Source organism: Lucilia cuprina, chromosome 4 (assembly GCF_022045245.1).
Source record: "Lucilia cuprina isolate Lc7/37 chromosome 4, ASM2204524v1, whole genome shotgun sequence".
In the NCBI taxonomy this organism is placed as follows: Eukaryota; Metazoa; Arthropoda; class Insecta; order Diptera; family Calliphoridae; genus Lucilia; species Lucilia cuprina.
This window is the reverse complement of record NC_060952.1, coordinates 41922632-41941313: the sequence shown is the minus strand read 5'-3', so window position 1 is coordinate 41941313 and position 18682 is coordinate 41922632. Positions and strand designations below refer to the sequence as shown.

Sequence of the window (18682 nt, the reverse complement as noted above, 5' to 3'; positions counted from 1 at the left end):
GAAATGATTTAATGTAAGATACATGATCATCTTGAAAAAATTATTAACATGGAGAGAAGCCAAATTCTTAAAAGTATTCAAATTAATTTTACTGGAACTCATCAAGCTGTCAAACTTGTCTATTTACAGACTGTTCTTTTTGTAGCAATGTATGGTGTTTCATTTGTCGTAGCAGATCAGAAAAACATTTTCCAATATGCACTTTGGATTGTCCTGTATAGTGAACAGAAAGCGCTGCAACTGTTCCTATGATCACTAGATGTTCAACTACATCGAAAATGACCAAGATTCCGCAAACAGATGACATAACAATTATGTTAAAATTAATTTAGTTAAAATTAATTTAGTGAAAAACCCGCCCTGTTTTTCAGATAAAGATAATCTAAAATACTTTGTTTAATCCTAATTCAATATATGTTTTGTGTTTTTCAGTAAACGGTAACGTTTCTTTTTATCTTAGTTTAATTGAGGGCGAGTTTTTCCGATAAAGATAATCTTCATTCTTTGGTTAAACCTGGTTTAATATATGTCTTGTGTTTTTCAGTTATCAGTAAAGTTACTTATTATCTTAGTTTAACTGAGTGTAATTTGCCAATTAAACTCAAGTTATAAGAGAGAAAACACAACAAAAACTAGGCTTAACTTATTGTTAAATTAAAAAAAAATTTGTTCCGCGTTTAATCTAACAGCAAGTTAAGCTTAGTTTAACTGAGTAGTAAGAAACCCGCCCTTAGTTTGTTAGTCCGAAAGGAGGATGTACATACATATATACAGTATTGTTCGAAACCTAAGCAACTTTTTTTGGCATTGTATACAAAGTGCTATAATTTCTATTTTAATTGATTTATTCAAAATTATATAATTGATAATAATAACATTATGTGTCTACATTATAATAACAACAACAAAAGTTTAATTCCATTTCGCTGTGAGTTACAAGAAAATAATAACTGAATTAACTCCATAAATAGCTGTTCGAAACTTAAGCAACTTTTTGATGTTCTTATGAAAATCGTTGGTCCTTTTGAGTTCCAAACACCTTTATGGAGCAGATTAGTTACTAGTGTAATTAGTAATTAATCCCAAGCGGATTTTAAGCCATTCGAAAGTTGCAATGTTTTCTAAAACTGTGAGTTTCAACCCAGCGTTTTAGAATGCCGAACAGCATCTCTAAGGGACTTGAGTCGTGAGATTTTGATGTACAACCTAACCTAAATAAATACATACGTTTTTAATTTAAATTCAAATTATATATCAGAAATTTTAAAATTGTAGAAATTCACGAGATTTTAAAAAGTAACAATTGCATTTTATTTCTGAATCACTTTTTTTAAACACTAAAGTGATGCCGCTTGAAACTGAAACAAATTTAATGCAAATCAGGATACAATTCGATAAATATCCAAAATTCAAACATTTCAGAAATCTTGAGTATTAAAATCTATATAAAATAAAATTATTTAATTTCGAATATAAGATTGTTTTTATTTCTTATTATAGTGTAAAATAGGCATAGAGTTTCATAAATACTAATGTTAATCATATTTTATCTATTGTTTCTGATACTACTGCAATCTCTCCCACAGGTGCACCTTTTACAATACTTTCCACCTGTTTCCACTCTTTATTATTCTGTAAATGTCTTTCTTTGGCCTTTTCTCTAATAGTTTTCTGTTGATCATTGCGCTCTTCTTCCGTATAACGCGACCAATACTTTTCCAAATAGGCCAAACGTTTTTCCTTTTCATCCAATAACTCTTCCGGAGTTTTAAATGCTTTGCGCCGTATTTTGGCCAAACGACTTTTATTGTTTATTAGAATCTTACGCTGTGCCCTCTCTTCGGGTGTTTCTTTAGCCCTTCTTTCAATACGATTACGTTTTACTCTATCCGTATTGCGTTTTTTTACCTCACTTAGGAAGGCTTCATCTTCGAAATTTTTTAATCTTTGCAATAAACGTACCTTATTGGTTATAATTCGATGGCGAAATCTACGTAATTCGCGTTCCTCGGAGGTTTCTCTTTCCCGCAATCTACGCATTCGATATTTGGATTTTTGGTTTTGTGTTAATTCATCCGAGTCTTCAGCGTTACTTGCTGTGCGCTTAGCACTGCGCCTGTTGACTATTGGTTTTCTTGGTCTTTTGATATTTAGGAGACGCTCTCGTTGTTCGTAAATTAATTTTTCCAATTCACTCATTTTATCAAAATCTACCGCAGCCACTTGAGACTGCTGTAGGGGATCATTTGCTATGATGTCCGTTGGTATATTGTTTAGATTTACGGGACTTTCGTCTGCACATGTTTTCATTGTAAGACATTTTGTTTCAGGATCAATTACAACCTGTAAACTTAATTGATTTTCTTCCAATTCTTTGGGTAGATTGTCCATTGTTTTGTTTTTGTTTAAAATTAACAGAATTTATGTTAATTTTATGAACATACTTTGTTTGTTTACAACACATTTACAATAAAACAAAATAATTTATTTTTGTGGCAAGTTGTCAAAGCAAAGATATTAACAGGGTTGTTAATAAAAAGTACTTTTCTAGTACCAAAAAAGTAAAATTTTTAATAAAAACTTCACTATGTATAGAAAACTTTCTTAAATTTCTCAATTCATAAAGAATTAAAAAGATGTTACGACAACTAATATAAAATTTCGCTATTTTTGGGAATTTGTTTAAACTTTTTGTATTTTAAAATAATTATTTTTATTTAACAAAAATACGAAATGAAATACATTCATTTATACAGAAATAAGAAAATTATTATACGCATTTTTTGAAAAATATTCAATTCATAGAAAATCTTCCTATTTATTGAAAAATATTTTCTATTTAAAATATCGAAATTTAAGAAAAATATTTTTGATTTTTTTGTAAAAATGGTTAAAAATTTATTTATAGAAAAAAATTCACTTTAAATTAAAATTTGGTAGCAGATAAAAGCGGACCAACATAATCTTTCTTTATTTATAAATAAAAATACTTGAATTAAAAAAAAAACTCAACCTAAACTCAATCTTAAACTATGCTTATTAACTATGAAAAAATAAAAACGCTTCAAATTTATTCCTTAGCATCACCAATACCATCAGGTTGTATGGCAAACATCGCCTCGGATTCGGGCAAGCAAGGAGAATCATATATTTTACATATACGAGTTTCACCACGACCTTTGCGCAGTGACAGGCGAGTAGTTGAAGCATGAGCGATGATATTTCCACCAATAGGTTTTTTAGCATCTGCTTGAAACATGCCGCCACCTCCATCAACTTGGGCCACTACTTGATTGGTGATAACAACAGCCACACCAAATTCGTCGGCCATACGTAATAATAAACGCATAAAACGTGCTAAATGCATTTGTCGCGCAGCTAATTCACCACGTCCAGCATAATCGGTACGATACAGGGCGGTCGCACTATCCACTATGATCAGAGCATATCTATGAGAGGAGAAGTCTTGTTAAAATGAAGAAAAGAAAATAGAAAATCTTGACTCACCTTGATTCAGCCATCATAGCGGCTCCCTGCATTAACAATTGTGTTTGATGATCCGAGTTAAAGGCTCGTGCACATGCCACATTGTCCAAAACATCATCTTTTACCAATTTATAACGATCTGCTATGGCCACCAAGCGTTCGGGGCGAAAAGTTCCTTCTGAATCAATATACAGGCATTTGCCTTCTCCACCATTTTGACTAATGGGCAATTGACAGGTGACAGCCAAAGTGTGACACAATTGTGTCTTTCCGGAACGAAACTCACCAAATAATTCAGTAATCGAACCGGTTTCAATGCCTCCGCCTAGTAACTTATCCAATTCCTTGGACCCAGTCGTCAGCATAATAATTTCCGAACGTTTTTGATAGAAAAAAAGGGCCGTAGTAAACCCCATTGGCACTAAACTTGAGGCATGAGCCAATAGTTTGTCAACTTTGTTGTCTGAGAAACCCTTAATGGTTAACAACTCTTTTTTGGGAGCGAATGCCACTGATTCCACTGTATGATAACCAGCGGCCTTTAAACGTTGTATATCATTGCTGGTTATTCCATTAACTTCTAATTTTGTAATAGGCAGTGGCCCAAAATCTTCATTTTCTTCACAATCTGTAGTGGTGGCTGTGGCCAAAGATCTTTCATTCTCCTGACAGCTCATGTTGTACATTAGGGCAAACAAGCGACTTTATTAAATTCAAATGCACTATAAAGTAAATGTGTTTATTTATTTTCATAAATTCTAATTTCGTCAATATTCCCGGTTATTTATGACGTAGTATGATTATGTTCACAACAAAGAGAATACTGAACGTACTCTACAAATGATGATAGACACTGAACATACTTTAGCGCAGTTATCGATAATGTTTTAGTAAACCCTGCCATTTGATTTTATTAAGATATATACAATTTTATATATGTTTTGTAAAATGAAAGAGTTATTAAAACCTTTTGTTTAATTATCAAGTTCATGTTTCAGAATTTTCATTTTCTTCATTAAATTTTATCGCATTACCATCACGTTTTTTGACAATGGTATGGCAACACTCTCACCACAAAAATAAAACTCCCGTTGTGACAGCAAAACATAACCTCACAAAAAACTTACATAAAATTTCTAATGAAACTATTTTGTTTTTCTAAATATTTTTAAAATAAAACCGAAATAAGTTGCAGAAAGGCAACTAAATAATGAACAATTATCATTATTTGGACGTGGAATTGTAAGTTTGCATAAACCTATTTCTACAAACAGAAAACTAATGATGAAATTTTTCTTGTTCCGCATGAAAATATTGCACTTGCTAAAGGAAACTCAGAGAAAACTCTACTGCCGTTGTTACACCTGCATATTTTCAAGGTAGCATAGAAACATCCTTAACAGATTTCTTTGGAGAGATAGGAGGTCAAACAGAGTTAGAATTGATAAAATTTGATGGTGATCTAAAGCGCGGCATACTCAAAGTACCACAAGCATTTTCTAGCCAAACAAAAGCTGCCATTACATTAATTGGTCGTTTCCAAGATATACCCTGTCATTTTCAAATTTTGAAAACATCTACACAACCTTTAGATTTGGCATAAACTAAAATAAAATGGCTTACAGTTCAAAACAAATCTTAGGCAAAGATACTGTGATATTTGCCACCAAAGAAGATCATGCCGTTCCACCTGCCATAGAACTCCCACCGCCAGAACCGGCACAGGGTCTCATAACAAAAGACGGTGAAATTAACTGGAGCTGTCCCTGTCTAGGTGGCATGGCTACCGGACCTTGTGGCGTAGAATTTCGTGAAGCATTTTCCTGTTTCCATAACAGTGAAGCTGAACCTAAAGGTTCAGATTGTTATGAAGCTTTTCGTACCATGCAAGATTGTTTTACACAATATCCTTCGGTGTATAATAAATCCGGCAGCAGTGGTGATGATGACGATGAAGACGAAGGTGGTTTAAATATGGCTGCTTTGGGTGATGAAGTAAAAGAGGATGAAAAGGCTGCAGTGGAAGCCAGCACAGCAAAGGTGGTGGAAAAGTAAGATGGAAAATGTTAGTTTGATGTTAATATGTTTATATTCCTGTTAATAGTTTAAGAGAATGTAGCGAAGACGCAATGTTATGAAATTGTACGACATTAAATGAAAGTTATTAATGTTTTTGAAAAGTATTTTATAATAAAATACTATTGCCAATGTGATTGCTGTCAGTGTACTTTATGAGATCCGAAAAAACACCTGTTGTGCGGCGCCGATGCATTTTAAATAGTGTCGCGGATAGAACTGCAGCATAAACTCAAAAGAGATTGTTTTATCTCTATTGGGTTTACGTGTTTTAATCAAAATAATTAATTTTTGTTGTCAATAAATTTATATTTAACTCGCAAAACTACAGATTGATGATGTTTATAACGTTGGAGTAAATAATTAAAAAGGACTAATTGCTTATTAATGGGTGTATTTTAAAACACTATTTTTAATAAAAAAAACTACGGATACTTTTTATGAGATACTAATTAATAACTGAAAATCTATTCGTATATATTTTTTAAATAAAAAACTATCAATTATAAATAAATGTGGACATTAAAAAACAAGCATATTTAAATTGTATTAATAAATCTCGTAGAGGGTAAAATCGTCACTTGGAAACATCGTTTAAAACTTAGTAACTGCGTCCAAACAAAGTAAAGTACTTGGGTTTGTTCGTACAACCTGGATGAATACATTTGTCAGCAGCAGTAATTGGAGCAGGCTGATCGAAAGGTATACACAATGATTTGGCACCCATAGCTGGTGCACCAGGTTCAGCATCTTCGTCACTATAAATAGAAAAAACTGTTAATAAAAAAGGTTTCAATTGAATTATTTAATAAACTTACCGAGCACTATCCGCCTTAATTTTATCCTCACAAGAAATTTCACCACAGAAAGGCGACAATAAAATATTCTTTTGGTCTAAGAATTTACAGAAATCAGCCCAATTCTTGGTGAGTTTTGTATGACTTTCCAAATCAACCTTAGCCTTGGCCAACATACTGTCATGAATGGTTTCCAGTAGTTGAGAAATCTTTGATTCAACATTTTCCATAGCCAAAATAAGTTTTTCGCCAGTATCTCTGCGTACGGCTACAATTTGTTTGGCCTTCATGTCTTTGGGGCCCAATTCGATACGCAATGGCACACCCTTCAATTCCCAATGATTGAATTTCCAGCCGGGAGAATAGTTGTCGCGATAGTCACCCTCACAGCGAATACCCTTGGCGCATAATTGCTTTTCTAAGGCTCGGCAAGCTTCTAAAAGTTCTGCTCTTTCTGTATCCTTGGTGTTGACGGTTATGCCGCAGGGTACAACAATTGCCTGTATGCAGGCTACGTGAGGTGGTAGAACAATACCTTGATTGTCAGAATGTACCATGATCATGACACCAATAGTACGGGTGGTAATACCCCAGGAGTTTTGGTAAACGTATTGTTTCTGTTGGGTTTCAGGATCTTCAAAAACGATTTCAAACATTTTGGAGAAGTTTTGACCCAAGTGATGGCTAGTTGCACCCTGAATGGCGCGACCAGAAGCAGATATAAAGGCTTCAACAGTGGTGGTATAATCTCCACCTGCAAATTTCTCCTTTTCAGTCTTGCGACCCTTAACCACTGGAATGGCCAGCAAATCGGTGTAAACTTGAGCATATAATTCCAAAATGTCTAATACTTCCTTGTCGGCTTCCTCTTTGCCGGCAAAGGCGGTATGACCCTCCTGCCACAAAAATTCTCTGGTGCGTAAGAAAGGCTGGGGATGTTTAAATTCCCAACGGACTACATTATTCCATTGATTGAGGCGAATGGGCAAGTCACGGTAAGATTGAATCCACTTGGCGTATGCAGGGTACATAACGGTCTCAGAGGTAGGTCTTACAGCTATGGGTTCAGCCAAATCAGACTCTCCAGACTTTGTGACCCACGCAACTTCAGGGGCAAAGTCAGCAATATGATCCTTTTCCTTTTCCAAAGCGGCCTTGGATACAAAGATGGGGAAATAGCACTCTTTGACACCCATCTTAGTGATTTCGGCATCAAACCAGTTCTTAATGAATTTCCATATGGCAAATGACCAGTGGCGGAGAATATAACAGCCTGAAACATCATAGTATTCGATAAGTTCACCTTTAGTGATCACTTGGGAATACCATTCGGGAAGATTGTCTTCCTTGGTGGCTTCCAAACCCAAACGTGTTTGTTTCTTCACTGCGCCACCAGCAACTTCAGGTTCTTTTTTCACTGGCTTAGCGGGTTTGGTGACTTCTTTCTTTTCCTGTCCAGATTTCTTCGAACTGCCACCACTACGACCGGCTACGGGGAAATCGGTACCAGTTACTTCCTTATATTTGGCTTTAAGCGCCAACAATTTAGCTACTTCCATATCAATTTCTTCTTTGGGAGCCTTATTGGTTTTGGCAGTGCGAACTTTTCCTCCCTGCTCAGTGATTTCTTTGGTTAACAAATCCTTTTCGTTAGCTGGTACAGATGACATTTTTACTTCTTGTTTAACTACTGCGGTTTTTGAAGGGGGTTTAGTGTCTGGAGTCCAATCTTTACCAGTTAAGGTTTTATATTCGGCCTTGAGTTTTAACAATGATTGTACTTCGGGATCGATGACGGGTTTGGCGGCTTTTTCTGATTTTAATTGGCGTATTTTATCACCTTGAACTTTAATCTTTTCCAAAACGACTTCAACCTCGGAATCAGAATCAGCGGCAGTCAAATCAATAGTTTCAGTTTTTACCGTATTGGCTGGAGCTACACATCCGGGTTTCCACTCTTCACCAGTAAGACTTTTGTAGTCAGCTTTCAAAGCCAATAACAATTTTACCTCTGGTTCAATAGTGGCCTTGTCAGCTTTACTGGATTTTAGTTGTCTAATTTTGTCACCTTGAGCGGCAATTTTATTTAGTAATTCATTTACAGCCGAGCTGGTGGGTAAATCTGGACACTTTTCTTGTTTCACCACAACAGGAGCTACTGCACCTGGTTTCCAATCACTACCAGTTAATTGTTTATATTCAGCCTTTAAACTTAATAAAGTTTTTACTTCAGCATCTACGGCTGCTTTGTCAGCTTTGGCAGATTTCAATTGTCTTACTTTATCACCTTGTTCAGCAATTTTGCTTAAAACAACTTCTACTGCTGAGTTGGCACTAGTAGCAGCAGGAGCGGGAGAGGAAGACTTTGCGGTGGGCACTTGTACACCGGGTTTCCAATCTTGACCAGTTAAACTCTTAAATTGGGCTTTCAAGTCTAAGAGGATTTTAACTTGTGGTTCGATTTCAGTTTTAGCAGCCTTTTTAGCCTTAAGGTCTCTAATTAAGTCACCTTGCTTTACAATGCTCTCATTAACTGAGCTAGCATCATTAACAGGAGCTTTAGTTACAGCGGGAGCAGCAGCAGCTGGTGTTTGTCCTGGTTTCCAATCTTTACCGCAAGCAGCCTTATAATCTGCCTTCAAAGCCAATAATTTTTTAACTTCAGCATCAACTTGAGCTTTATCCGCCTTTTTAGACTTAAGATCACGAACAATATCACCCTGTTTGACAATCTTTTGATCTAAATCTGCCACAGCATTTGCAGGTACACCGTTCGATGTTGGCTAAAAGAAAATTTCATTCAATTTATTAAAGATTTTTCTATTTTATAATGCAATAATATCAAATGTATACGTCAGCATATTCCCCATTTACTCTGTCTACTACAAAGAATGTCTCATTTATGTTATAACGCACATGAATACAAATGTAACCGACAAGCACTTAAAAGACAATCTTCATTTAGATTTCAGTCTTTTAGTTAAGTGTGTTCGCTTGCTGCTTGTCTGCATTCATATTGGCTTAGTCTGCAGTGTATTTAGTATTTGTTGAGGTTTTGATTTACTCCCCACATTTGAACTTACTCCGTACAAAACGAATGTTGTTAAACAAATGAAAGGTGTCGACACAATGGCACGATATTATCGTTTTATTATTATGTACTCTTTATTTGGTGATCTCACACGTGTGAGTGAATTAAAATAAGTTGGAAAGAGAGTTGAAGATTAAAAATTGGGGAATAGCTGAGAGCAGTTTGCTATTGTTTCGGTGCTCTTTATAAACAAACTCTTTTAAAAAGATAATAAAGAAGTAGTATATTTTAGTGACTGGGGTAAATAAAGAATGTGACTTATCTAAATATCATTCTGAAGTCAAAAATCTTAATTTCTAATTTAAAAATTAGTTCAAATTTAACCACCGTATTCATAAGTTTAAATCGTTCTTTTTCGATTTCTTAAGCAGATTTTGCTAACAAAATTACCACAATAAACCATCAATAACTTTATTAAGCGTTTATGAATACTAACCTCCGGTATCAGATTTAGTTATTTCAAAGGTATTTGTAATACTGAACAAAATTTTAAATCACTTTTTAAACGTCTCAATGTCTCTTAATTTGGAATAGAATAAAATCCTCAACTTCAAATAAATATATAAAATTAATAAAAACACAACTTACCGTTTTATTAGCATCCTGATTGGTTGCAGTATTAATTTTCAAACCCGACGAGGGCATATCCTTAGTATGACCATCAGGAATAGAGAATAGAATTACTGGTGAGGGTACATTTGAATAAGCGCTGGGTGGAGCATAGGCATTGTCAACCTTAAAGAAACCACGACGTTGTAATTGAATAATGTCACCCTTTTTGCATTTCTTCAATTCAGGATCACCCAACATTTGAGTTTCTTCACGTGTTTTATGGCCAATGAATTGTTTAAAATCTTCATCTTTACCCAAAACCGCTTTACTAATGATATTATCAAAGTACACACAGTAAGTGGGTGGGTATTCTTCAGCTTGATCTTCTACAGCCAACCAAGTAAGTTTAAGGGTCTTCTTAAAGTCTTTGTTGTCCAAATTTAATGAAGCATCAACGCTAACAATTTTGCCATTGGCATCTTTGTTGATCTTATTGATCATCAAATTACCCCAATTGATAAAGGTGGCATTTTCTCCCTGCTTCAAAGCCTCAGCATCAACATAATCAATATAGATTTTGGGTCCCAATGTAACAGTCTTTTTACCCAAAGACTCATTCTTAGGATGTACAGGAACTTCGATTTTTTCTTTCTTAGCGCCGGCTACATTTACCACAACGCGATTTTCATATTCGAGGGCAGTATAACGTGGGGCAATGGGATCGATGACCTTCTTATTGAAAGCCCAAATCTTATCCCAATTCATAAAGACTACAGACTTACTGGAACCCTGAGCAATTATGAATTCCTTTAAACCTTCAACAGTCATACCACGTCTAACAATACCACGTACAGTGGGGAAACGAGGATCATCCCAACCATCTACTAAACCGGATTCAACAAACCAGGTTAGCTTACGTTTGGACAAAACAGTGTTGGTCATGTTCAATCTACTGTATTCCCAAATGTAGGGTTTGCGTAGTTTCAAGGCATCAATGAACCAATAAAATTGATCGTCACGATCGTGATATTCCATGGTACGCAAAGTGTGTGTAACATTTTCAATGGCATCAACGATGGGACAGGCAAAATCGTAGGTGGGGTAGACTCTAAAGTAAAAAAGTTCAATCAAAAGTTCAAGAGGGAAAATTAATATTGAAAATTAGGGTTCAAATGTATAACGTTAATTTTACTTACTTGTATTTGGTACCCGTTCTAGGATGTGGTTCATTTTTGCATCTGTAGATAGTGGGATCACGCATACAACCATTGGGTGATGACATATCAATTTTGGCACGTACACAGCATTTTTGGCCGTATTCAGTGCCATTTAACATCTCCTTCCACATAGACATGTTTTTGGCAACATCTGAAAAAAGAATATGTTAAAAATAAGGAGCATGACATGTTACTATATTTTAATTTTCTATTTTTATATGTTTTTACTTACCATTGGAACGATTTTTCGATTCTGTTCTCTGTTCACGTTCAGCTTTCATTTGCTCGGGAGGAGTGTCATCAACATAAGCTTTACCATCAGTTATTAATTGTTCACAGTAGCTCAACATTAAATCGAAATAGTTGGAGGTGTGGGTAAACACATCAGGTTTAATATTCAACAATTCCAAATCGCCCAAAATAACATTTTCAAATTCCACAGTTTCTTTTGCGGGATTTGTGTCATCAAAACGCATAATCAATTTGCCATTGAAAGCTTGAGCATAGTATTGATTTAAAAGAGCAGCCTTGGCATGACCAATATGCAAATAACCGGAAGCTTCTGGAGGAAAACGTACCACAACTTTGCCCATTTCGGCACCGGGTAAATCAACGAATTTACCTTCTTGTTTACGTTCTCCAGGTTTAGAGTTGGCAGCAGGTGAGGCTTCCTTAGAATTCTTCGAACGATTAACTTGTTTAGCGGAGATTTTAGCTTCCTCTGGCAAAGAATTGAGAACCTTTTGAATAAGAGGCTGGGCACTTATCAAGTCGAACCATCTCTGCACATGTTGGGGTATACCCTTGGCAGCCAATACTTCATAGCGTGAGTGCATTTCATTGTATAAAGCAAAATCGGCTATTGTCAATTTGTTGGCTACCAAATAGGTAACAGGAGCTATGGATTTATCCAAAAAAGTCATGGCCCAGGATATGTCATCGTCACAGGTTAGTGAGAAAGACAACCAATGATCGATTTGTGTGCGTTCAATAGCGGTTTCACCATACAATTTATAGGCTGGAGCTGCTCTAGCTAAAGCACGCAAAACATCGTTGTTGGAGTAGCAAGACATACGTCTGCCATCTGGATACAACAATGAAGTTTCACTGCCCCAAACAATTTCCACTGGCACTGTGTCATTGATTAAATGCGCTGTAGCCAAACCACCTGCAATAAACAAAGACAATATAGTATTTTATTGAAATAATACATTAAAATGATGAAATTTTTTTTTCGGAGGAGTGCCAACAAATGCCAACGAAATAACCTAAAAATGTTGTAGGAATTTATATATAAACTTACTGATCGGTGGATTATTAACATTCGCTGTTAACTTCAAAGACATATTTCCTTGCTAATATTCACAAATATTAAGGTCGTTTAAAGGATATTTACTAAGAAATTCCTATTTTTTAAAAGAATTTCCACAAATCCACCGAAAAAGACGTGTTCAACACACGGCACTTTATTAAGAAAAACTGATAATTGACATTTAACCCAGAGATAAAAAAAATGATAATTGCATTTGTACACCAACTGCTAAAAATTACAACAACATAAGGCATTTTGTTATTGTTTTATGTAATAAAGCTGTCAGTTTATATTAAATAAAAATAAACAAATCTGTTAGTGCTACCACCTTAATAAAAAATATCTATATTTTGTATACTTCAGGGTGGTGTTCATGACAGATGATTTAACTTGTAGCAACTCTGCTTTTATTGTTTTCTTTAGGCTTGTCTTCACCTGATGGCAGCTGTCAAGTGCATTTTTTTTCTTTATCTTTTTATTATTCATTCAACATTTTTTTCCTGTGTATTGTGCTATTGAAAATTTTCTTTTCTCATGAAATTTTATGAAAAATAATAAAAATATCTAAAAATCTATTAAGGAAATTGTTAAAAAAGTTTAAATTTAATTTAGCAAAATGGTGAGTTATGAAAATTAACTAATTTCTAAGAAAATATTCCACAAAACATTAAAATTGATGACGCGCCCCAATATTGTAAATTTAGTACAGTGGGTGCTCCGCTGTTGCCTACTGCTACGAATTATTAATAATTTTTTGTTTTTTTTTTTACCATTTTAGATGCTTTTTATGCTGTTGTTCAGCCGTCAGGGCAAATTACGTTTACAAAAATGGTATAATGCTTATCCCGACAAGGTCAAGAAGAAGATTACCCGTGAATTGGTCACAACCATTTTGGCTCGTAAACCAAAAATGTGCTCCTTTTTGGAGTGGAAAGATTGCAAAATCGTTTATAAGCGGTAGGTTGATGATGTTTGATAAGTAGATTCTTTTTAAACAATAATGTCTTTTTATTATTTCAGTTATGCCAGTTTGTATTTCTGTTGTGCTATTGAGCAGAACGACAATGAATTGTTAACTTTGGAAATTATTCATCGTTATGTTGAGCTTTTGGATAAATATTTTGGTAGTGTAAGTATTCAATTATTATTAAATAAGCTATAAGAGAATTGTGATAATAGGAAGCGTAATTTAGTTTTAAAATGTTAATATCTTCATGTAATTCCTTTAATTTATCTTCTTATGAAATAAGACATAGATAGAGACATTTAGAATACTATAGGATATGTTGTAAGTTCCATTACTACAGTCTCTGGTGCGAATCAAATTCACGACTTCCATACTGATACATTAGAACACTAACAACGTTACTACTTGAATACGTTTAGTGGTAACTGACTTCTTTGGAAAAAAGTGTGGAAAAAGATGTCTGACTTTATTTATAGTAAAAAACTAACCACTAACCAACAAGCTGCTATCTTTTCCCTTATAGGAATTTACACACAAAAAAGTATATGCTCGTTTTTCATTATAAATAAGACCGGTAGTATTTTTCATTAGCAAGTCATTGGATGGATGTTGTTCATTTTTGACCACTTTTAACTACTTCTTACATTATTATAAGAAGAAATAAAAATGTCAATGACATCCTTATGTAAATTTCATTGGTTTTATGTACTTCGAATATGGTATTTGTAGTGACTTTTTTCATCACTGTCCTTATTTTTATTTGGGTTTTCATTTAAGATAAATTTGATTTAAAATTGTGTTTCCGTGTCCATAAATACATACACAAAAAAGTAGGGTCGGCTAAGTAGTTGAATGTGTGGGGGTAGCCTGATAACCTTGACTGCAAGCAGGACATTCCTTGGGTACGGCATGGTCTATTCGTGACCATTAATCATTAAGCCTGTTGCTCCGTCCCGATCTTAGTGGTAGCAGAACAAGTCTTGTTTTCAGCGGCAAGTTTTTTCTGTGTCTGCTATGGGCGACCTGCAAGTACGACCGCGGAATTGATGACATTCCGTGTACGAGAACTGATCGATTTTATAATGCACATAACTAGGTCCTGATCATCAACATGATGTTGTATTTCTTGATTGAAAGGACCTTCGTTTTCTCGTGCAGATGATGTTCCAAGTTAATTTGTAAGCAGCCCTTTACAGCAGCGTTTTGGTAGCTTCGAATGTTTCTCCACTGGTTATCCCTGATTTACTGGCGTGAATAACCACTGACCGACCAATCGTTTTGTATATAGCTAAAGTGCTGCCAGTTAGCGCTTTGAGTACCTTGTTTTTTTCTCCGCATATAAACTGTGTGTTTGCAGTTTCATGTACTGAGGAAGCAAATAGACTGTCAAATGTGACCACCAAGGTTTTTGAGTGGTGCACGGTCTGACAACTTCAGCAACAATAACAACAATCTAGGGCGTTCTCACGACAAGCGGTTTTTCGCACCGAAAAGACTCGGAGTTCAACAAATAACGACCAAGGATTGTCAACCGAGCCACACCGACTTAATACGTGTCGCTGCAACAACAACAACCACAATCTAGGGCGTAGCGTTCCTACGACAATCGGTTCTTCGCACCGGAACGACTCGGCGTTCAACTAACAACGACCAAAAATTGTCAATCCAACCACACTGACTTCACAATCTAGGGCATGAAATACGTTGGATGTATTCTTGATTCTAGACTATCGGGTTTATAAAACCAAAAGACGCAATCTAGTCGCCAACTAAGTAAGAAGGAAATATTTTAAGTTCAAATTACTCGTTTTTTAATGAGTTTTTAACCAGAGTCCGTAGCAATTTGGCGCATATACAGCCCTTTCATAGAATTGCATTCCGAAAGTGTAAAATATTACTTAGTAAATAAATTTATTTCAACTTGACAATAATTTTAAAGACAAAACTTCTACTACTTTAAAAATTTTAAGTGATTTCATAAAACTTTTTTTAAAAAACTTTGTGAATTTTTAAAAAAAACTATAAAAATTTCTTTTATATTAATTTTCAGGTCTGTGAATTGGATATAATATTTAATTTTGAAAAAGCCTATTTCATATTAGATGAACTTTTAATTGGCGGCGAGATACAAGAAACCTCAAAAAAGAATGTTTTAAAGGCAATTGCCTCACAGGATCTACTGCAAGAGGTTAGTACACCAGAAATGTTTGATTTATAAATTAAACTAAATAATATTACAATTAAACTAAATTAAATAATATGCATCCTAAATTAAACAAAACAGTTAAAAAAAAGCAAAGCATCCATATATAACTTACAAATTTTACAAAATTTATTTTTTAATTATAATTTTTATTATTATTATTTTTTAAATTTAGTTTTTAAAATTTTAGTTTTTTTCGCATCTAATGCTAAAATTTCATTAATTGTTGCTTTCAAAAAAAATTTCTCAACAATTATAATACTTTTTTAACAATTTCTTTTATAATTATGATAAATTTTATTTTCCTTTTTTTTATTTTTCTGTTAAAAAAACTCAAAAACAAACTTAAACTGGACAACAATTGAATGATTAATAATTTGAAATTTTAAATTTTGTTTATATATTTTATATATATGATTTTATTGCTAATTGTTGTTTTGCTTTTTGTTGTTTTTTTTCAACTTAATTTCTTTCATAAGCAAGAAGAATTTTTTTATTCATTAAATTAAATTCTTTTTTTATTAAATATTTAAAACATTAAAATAGGTTTTAATTGAAGAACAATAGTGAAAACTAAAGTAATATAACTACTTGCATGAATATAATTTATTTTGCCTAAAGCGAAGCTCTTTTTTTGTTTTTATCATTTATGTTATTATTATTATTATTAATTAAATATTTTATTTAAATTTTATTAGTTAATATGATTCCTTTTTATTTGAAATGTATATCTTGTCAATTTATAAATTGTTTATTGAATATAGTTTTTATTTCACTTGCCATTTGCCATATAACTAAAACAAGACCTTGTTGTCTTTAACTAATACCGTCCTGTTTATTTGTTTTCTTATTTTTTTAATAAATATATATATATATATTTTATGCCATTTTATTTACAATATCTTAAATGACAAAATTGTTTTGTATAGTAATTGTAGACATTTTGTGTAGCTGTTCTTTTTATTTTAACATTTATAAGGTATTTTTCTATGTAAGTTTTGCATGATTTTCGTTTTTAGTTCTACAAAATATTGTGCTGTGTTTGCTGTAATTGTTTTAATTTAAATAGATAAATTAGAAAAACAATTTAGGTTTAAAAACAAGTAAGAGATGTGTAATTAATTAATTAAAAAGTAATTTAAAAAATACTTAATTTAACTTTTCTGTAATAATTAAATAAATTCCCTAAATTCTAATGAATACTTTAATTGATTCAATGCACATCACTTAGCCAAAAGTCCCTCTTATTAAGCATGTTTCAATATTTCTTAATAGTACCCTCGAATGTTGTTTTTTTTTCTGCCCGTTTTAAAACCACACTAATCCAAAACATATAACCCTGCGTAGTTATTAATAAATATAAAAATACTTGTGTCTTGTTAAGTGTTTTTGAATTAGAAAAAAAATTAAAAATAAAATGTAATGAAATCAATCATAAACTCAAAATACATCTTGCAAAATGTATGTATTTGATTAATCATAATGTTAACCCTTCCATGTTCGTTTTCTAATTAATGCTTACCCAACAAACATTTACTACTCCTCTACTACTACTACTACTACTTGTACTACTACCAACAATACACCACCTACAAATTGTATGATGTTGTTAAAATATTTTAAAATAATATAAAAAAATCCTCTACATACGTCTGTTACTACTACCACTATCACCTCTAACATCAGGACTTCAATGAGTATTTAAATTAAATTTTGTTAAGTGTATATTTCCCTTATAAAAAAACAAAACATCTATAGTTTTAGTAACAATTTTATTTATGTGTAATTTATTAAAAAAAATATATATAAATATTTATAATAAAAAAATGTAACTTATTTATTGCTAATAGTGCTTAACTTTTACTTATTCTAAAAGCAAAGTATTTCTTTTCAAAGTGGTTCATATAGAGACATCAGATTTTTGCTAGTTGATATTTTTTTTGCATTAAAAATTTAGTTGAAAAAAGAAAATAAATTGGAAGAAAACAAAATGTTGTTTTAGATAAATAAAAAAAAATTAAATAATAACGTTACAATGTGGCATATATTGCTCTTGTAATAAGTCTACTAAATTAAAATTTAAGAGTTTTGAACTTGAAATTATCATAATTTTTCTTTCTCATAAACTGGAGCCAAAGTTGCTACCATAAAGTCTTTACTATTATAAACAAAAAGGAAAAGAAGATATTTGTACTGATTTTACATAAAATAAATGATGATCTAATCATACTTGATCATTTTGTGTTTAGTAACTTATTGCCTTTGATACACAGACCATTACGAATCGAGTGCAGTTGGATCAGTATTAAATCCTCTACATTTTCGGTCTGGCCTTTTAATGTTAATTTCAAACGTTTTCTTTTAACATAGGGCTGGAATCAGATCGTTGGTATTCTGAATCTTATAGAAAAAATTAACTCTGAATCTATTCCCTTAACTTTAGTTTTTCGAAATCGAATTATTTCCATCTAGATCTATAGAATTCGCAGTCTTCTCGTAAGACTTTCCTACCAAAGGCCTCTTTTAGAACATCCTGCAGTCCACCATATCCAACAACTTAAAGAGATGAATTGAAAAATATCTGAGTGGCAGGGAATAGTTCGTTGAGTTTAGAGACAAGTGCTCAAAACCCCAATTGTTAACCATCTACATTACCAACTCCAAAAGGCTTTAAAGTTATATCATATGCGGACGACTGTACTAGGCAATGCGATCGATTGAATCCTGAAACTATCATCAGCAAAGTCTTCAGCATCACTCTTCACTAACTGAACGAAGGAGGTTAACACAAATACCGACGGAGAAACAGCCAAAGGTTTTGGGATTCACCTTTGACAGCCTGCTTACCTCCTCAGCTCATGTCACTGTGGTTATATTGGAACTCAATAAATTATAAACAACTATTTTCAGTTTCAAAAGTAGAATGAGAAATTTTAATTATAAAACATAAAAACAATTATTTAAAATTCAAATGTTACTAA

General features: G+C 33.1%; 5 protein-coding genes across 8 annotated transcripts in view; 3 read left to right on the top strand and 2 right to left on the bottom strand.

Annotated features, from left to right (window-relative positions):
• Positions 1 to 2926: 2926 nt before the first annotated feature.
• On the bottom strand, positions 2927 to 4320 carry LOC111680941 (DNA repair protein RAD51 homolog 1). The gene is made up of 2 exons (XM_023442655.2): positions 3508 to 4320; positions 2927 to 3449 (listed from the first exon to the last, which is right to left on the bottom strand). Exons 1-2 carry the CDS (start codon positions 4170 to 4172, stop codon positions 3071 to 3073), a joined length of 1044 nt encoding a protein of 347 aa, XP_023298423.1. The 5' UTR covers positions 4173 to 4320; the 3' UTR covers positions 2927 to 3070.
• A 247-nt stretch (positions 4321 to 4567) lies between these two features.
• Positions 4568 to 5091, top strand: LOC111680944. Its single transcript, XM_023442657.2, has 2 exons — positions 4568 to 4728; positions 4816 to 5091. The coding sequence occupies exons 1-2, from the start codon at positions 4697 to 4699 to the stop codon at positions 5087 to 5089; spliced, it is 306 nt and encodes a 101-aa protein (XP_023298425.2). The 5' UTR covers positions 4568 to 4696; the 3' UTR covers positions 5090 to 5091.
• Positions 5092 to 5100: 9 nt separating this feature from the next.
• LOC111680942 (mitochondrial intermembrane space import and assembly protein 40-B) lies at positions 5101 to 5699 on the top strand. Its single transcript, XM_023442656.2, has one exon. The coding sequence runs from the start codon at positions 5101 to 5103 to the stop codon at positions 5539 to 5541; it is 441 nt and encodes a 146-aa protein (XP_023298424.1). The 3' UTR covers positions 5542 to 5699.
• A 298-nt stretch (positions 5700 to 5997) lies between these two features.
• On the bottom strand, positions 5998 to 12705 carry LOC111680940 (bifunctional glutamate/proline--tRNA ligase). The gene is made up of 6 exons (XM_023442654.2): positions 12523 to 12705; positions 11452 to 12387; positions 11199 to 11370; positions 10039 to 11110; positions 6381 to 9142; positions 5998 to 6320 (listed from the first exon to the last, which is right to left on the bottom strand). Exons 1-6 carry the CDS (start codon positions 12563 to 12565, stop codon positions 6164 to 6166), a joined length of 5142 nt encoding a protein of 1713 aa, XP_023298422.2. The 5' UTR covers positions 12566 to 12705; the 3' UTR covers positions 5998 to 6163.
• A 382-nt stretch (positions 12706 to 13087) lies between these two features.
• The window catches only part of LOC111680933 (AP-1 complex subunit sigma-2), a 14096-nt gene continuing 8501 nt past the window's right edge, over positions 13088 to 18682 (top strand). For 2 of the 4 annotated variants that reach the window (XM_023442647.2, XM_046950207.1), the window contains exons 1-4: positions 13088 to 13150; positions 13310 to 13488; positions 13552 to 13660; positions 15549 to 15686. In XM_023442647.2, the coding sequence (XP_023298415.1) occupies positions 13148 to 13150; positions 13310 to 13488; positions 13552 to 13660; positions 15549 to 15686 (429 nt within the window). In that variant the 5' untranslated portion in view covers positions 13088 to 13147. Of the gene's footprint in view, positions 13151 to 13309; positions 13489 to 13551; positions 13661 to 15548; positions 15687 to 16247; positions 16502 to 17387; positions 17574 to 18682 lie in introns of those variants that run through there. The other 2 variants (XM_046950208.1, XM_046950209.1) reach the window with 2 other exon arrangements.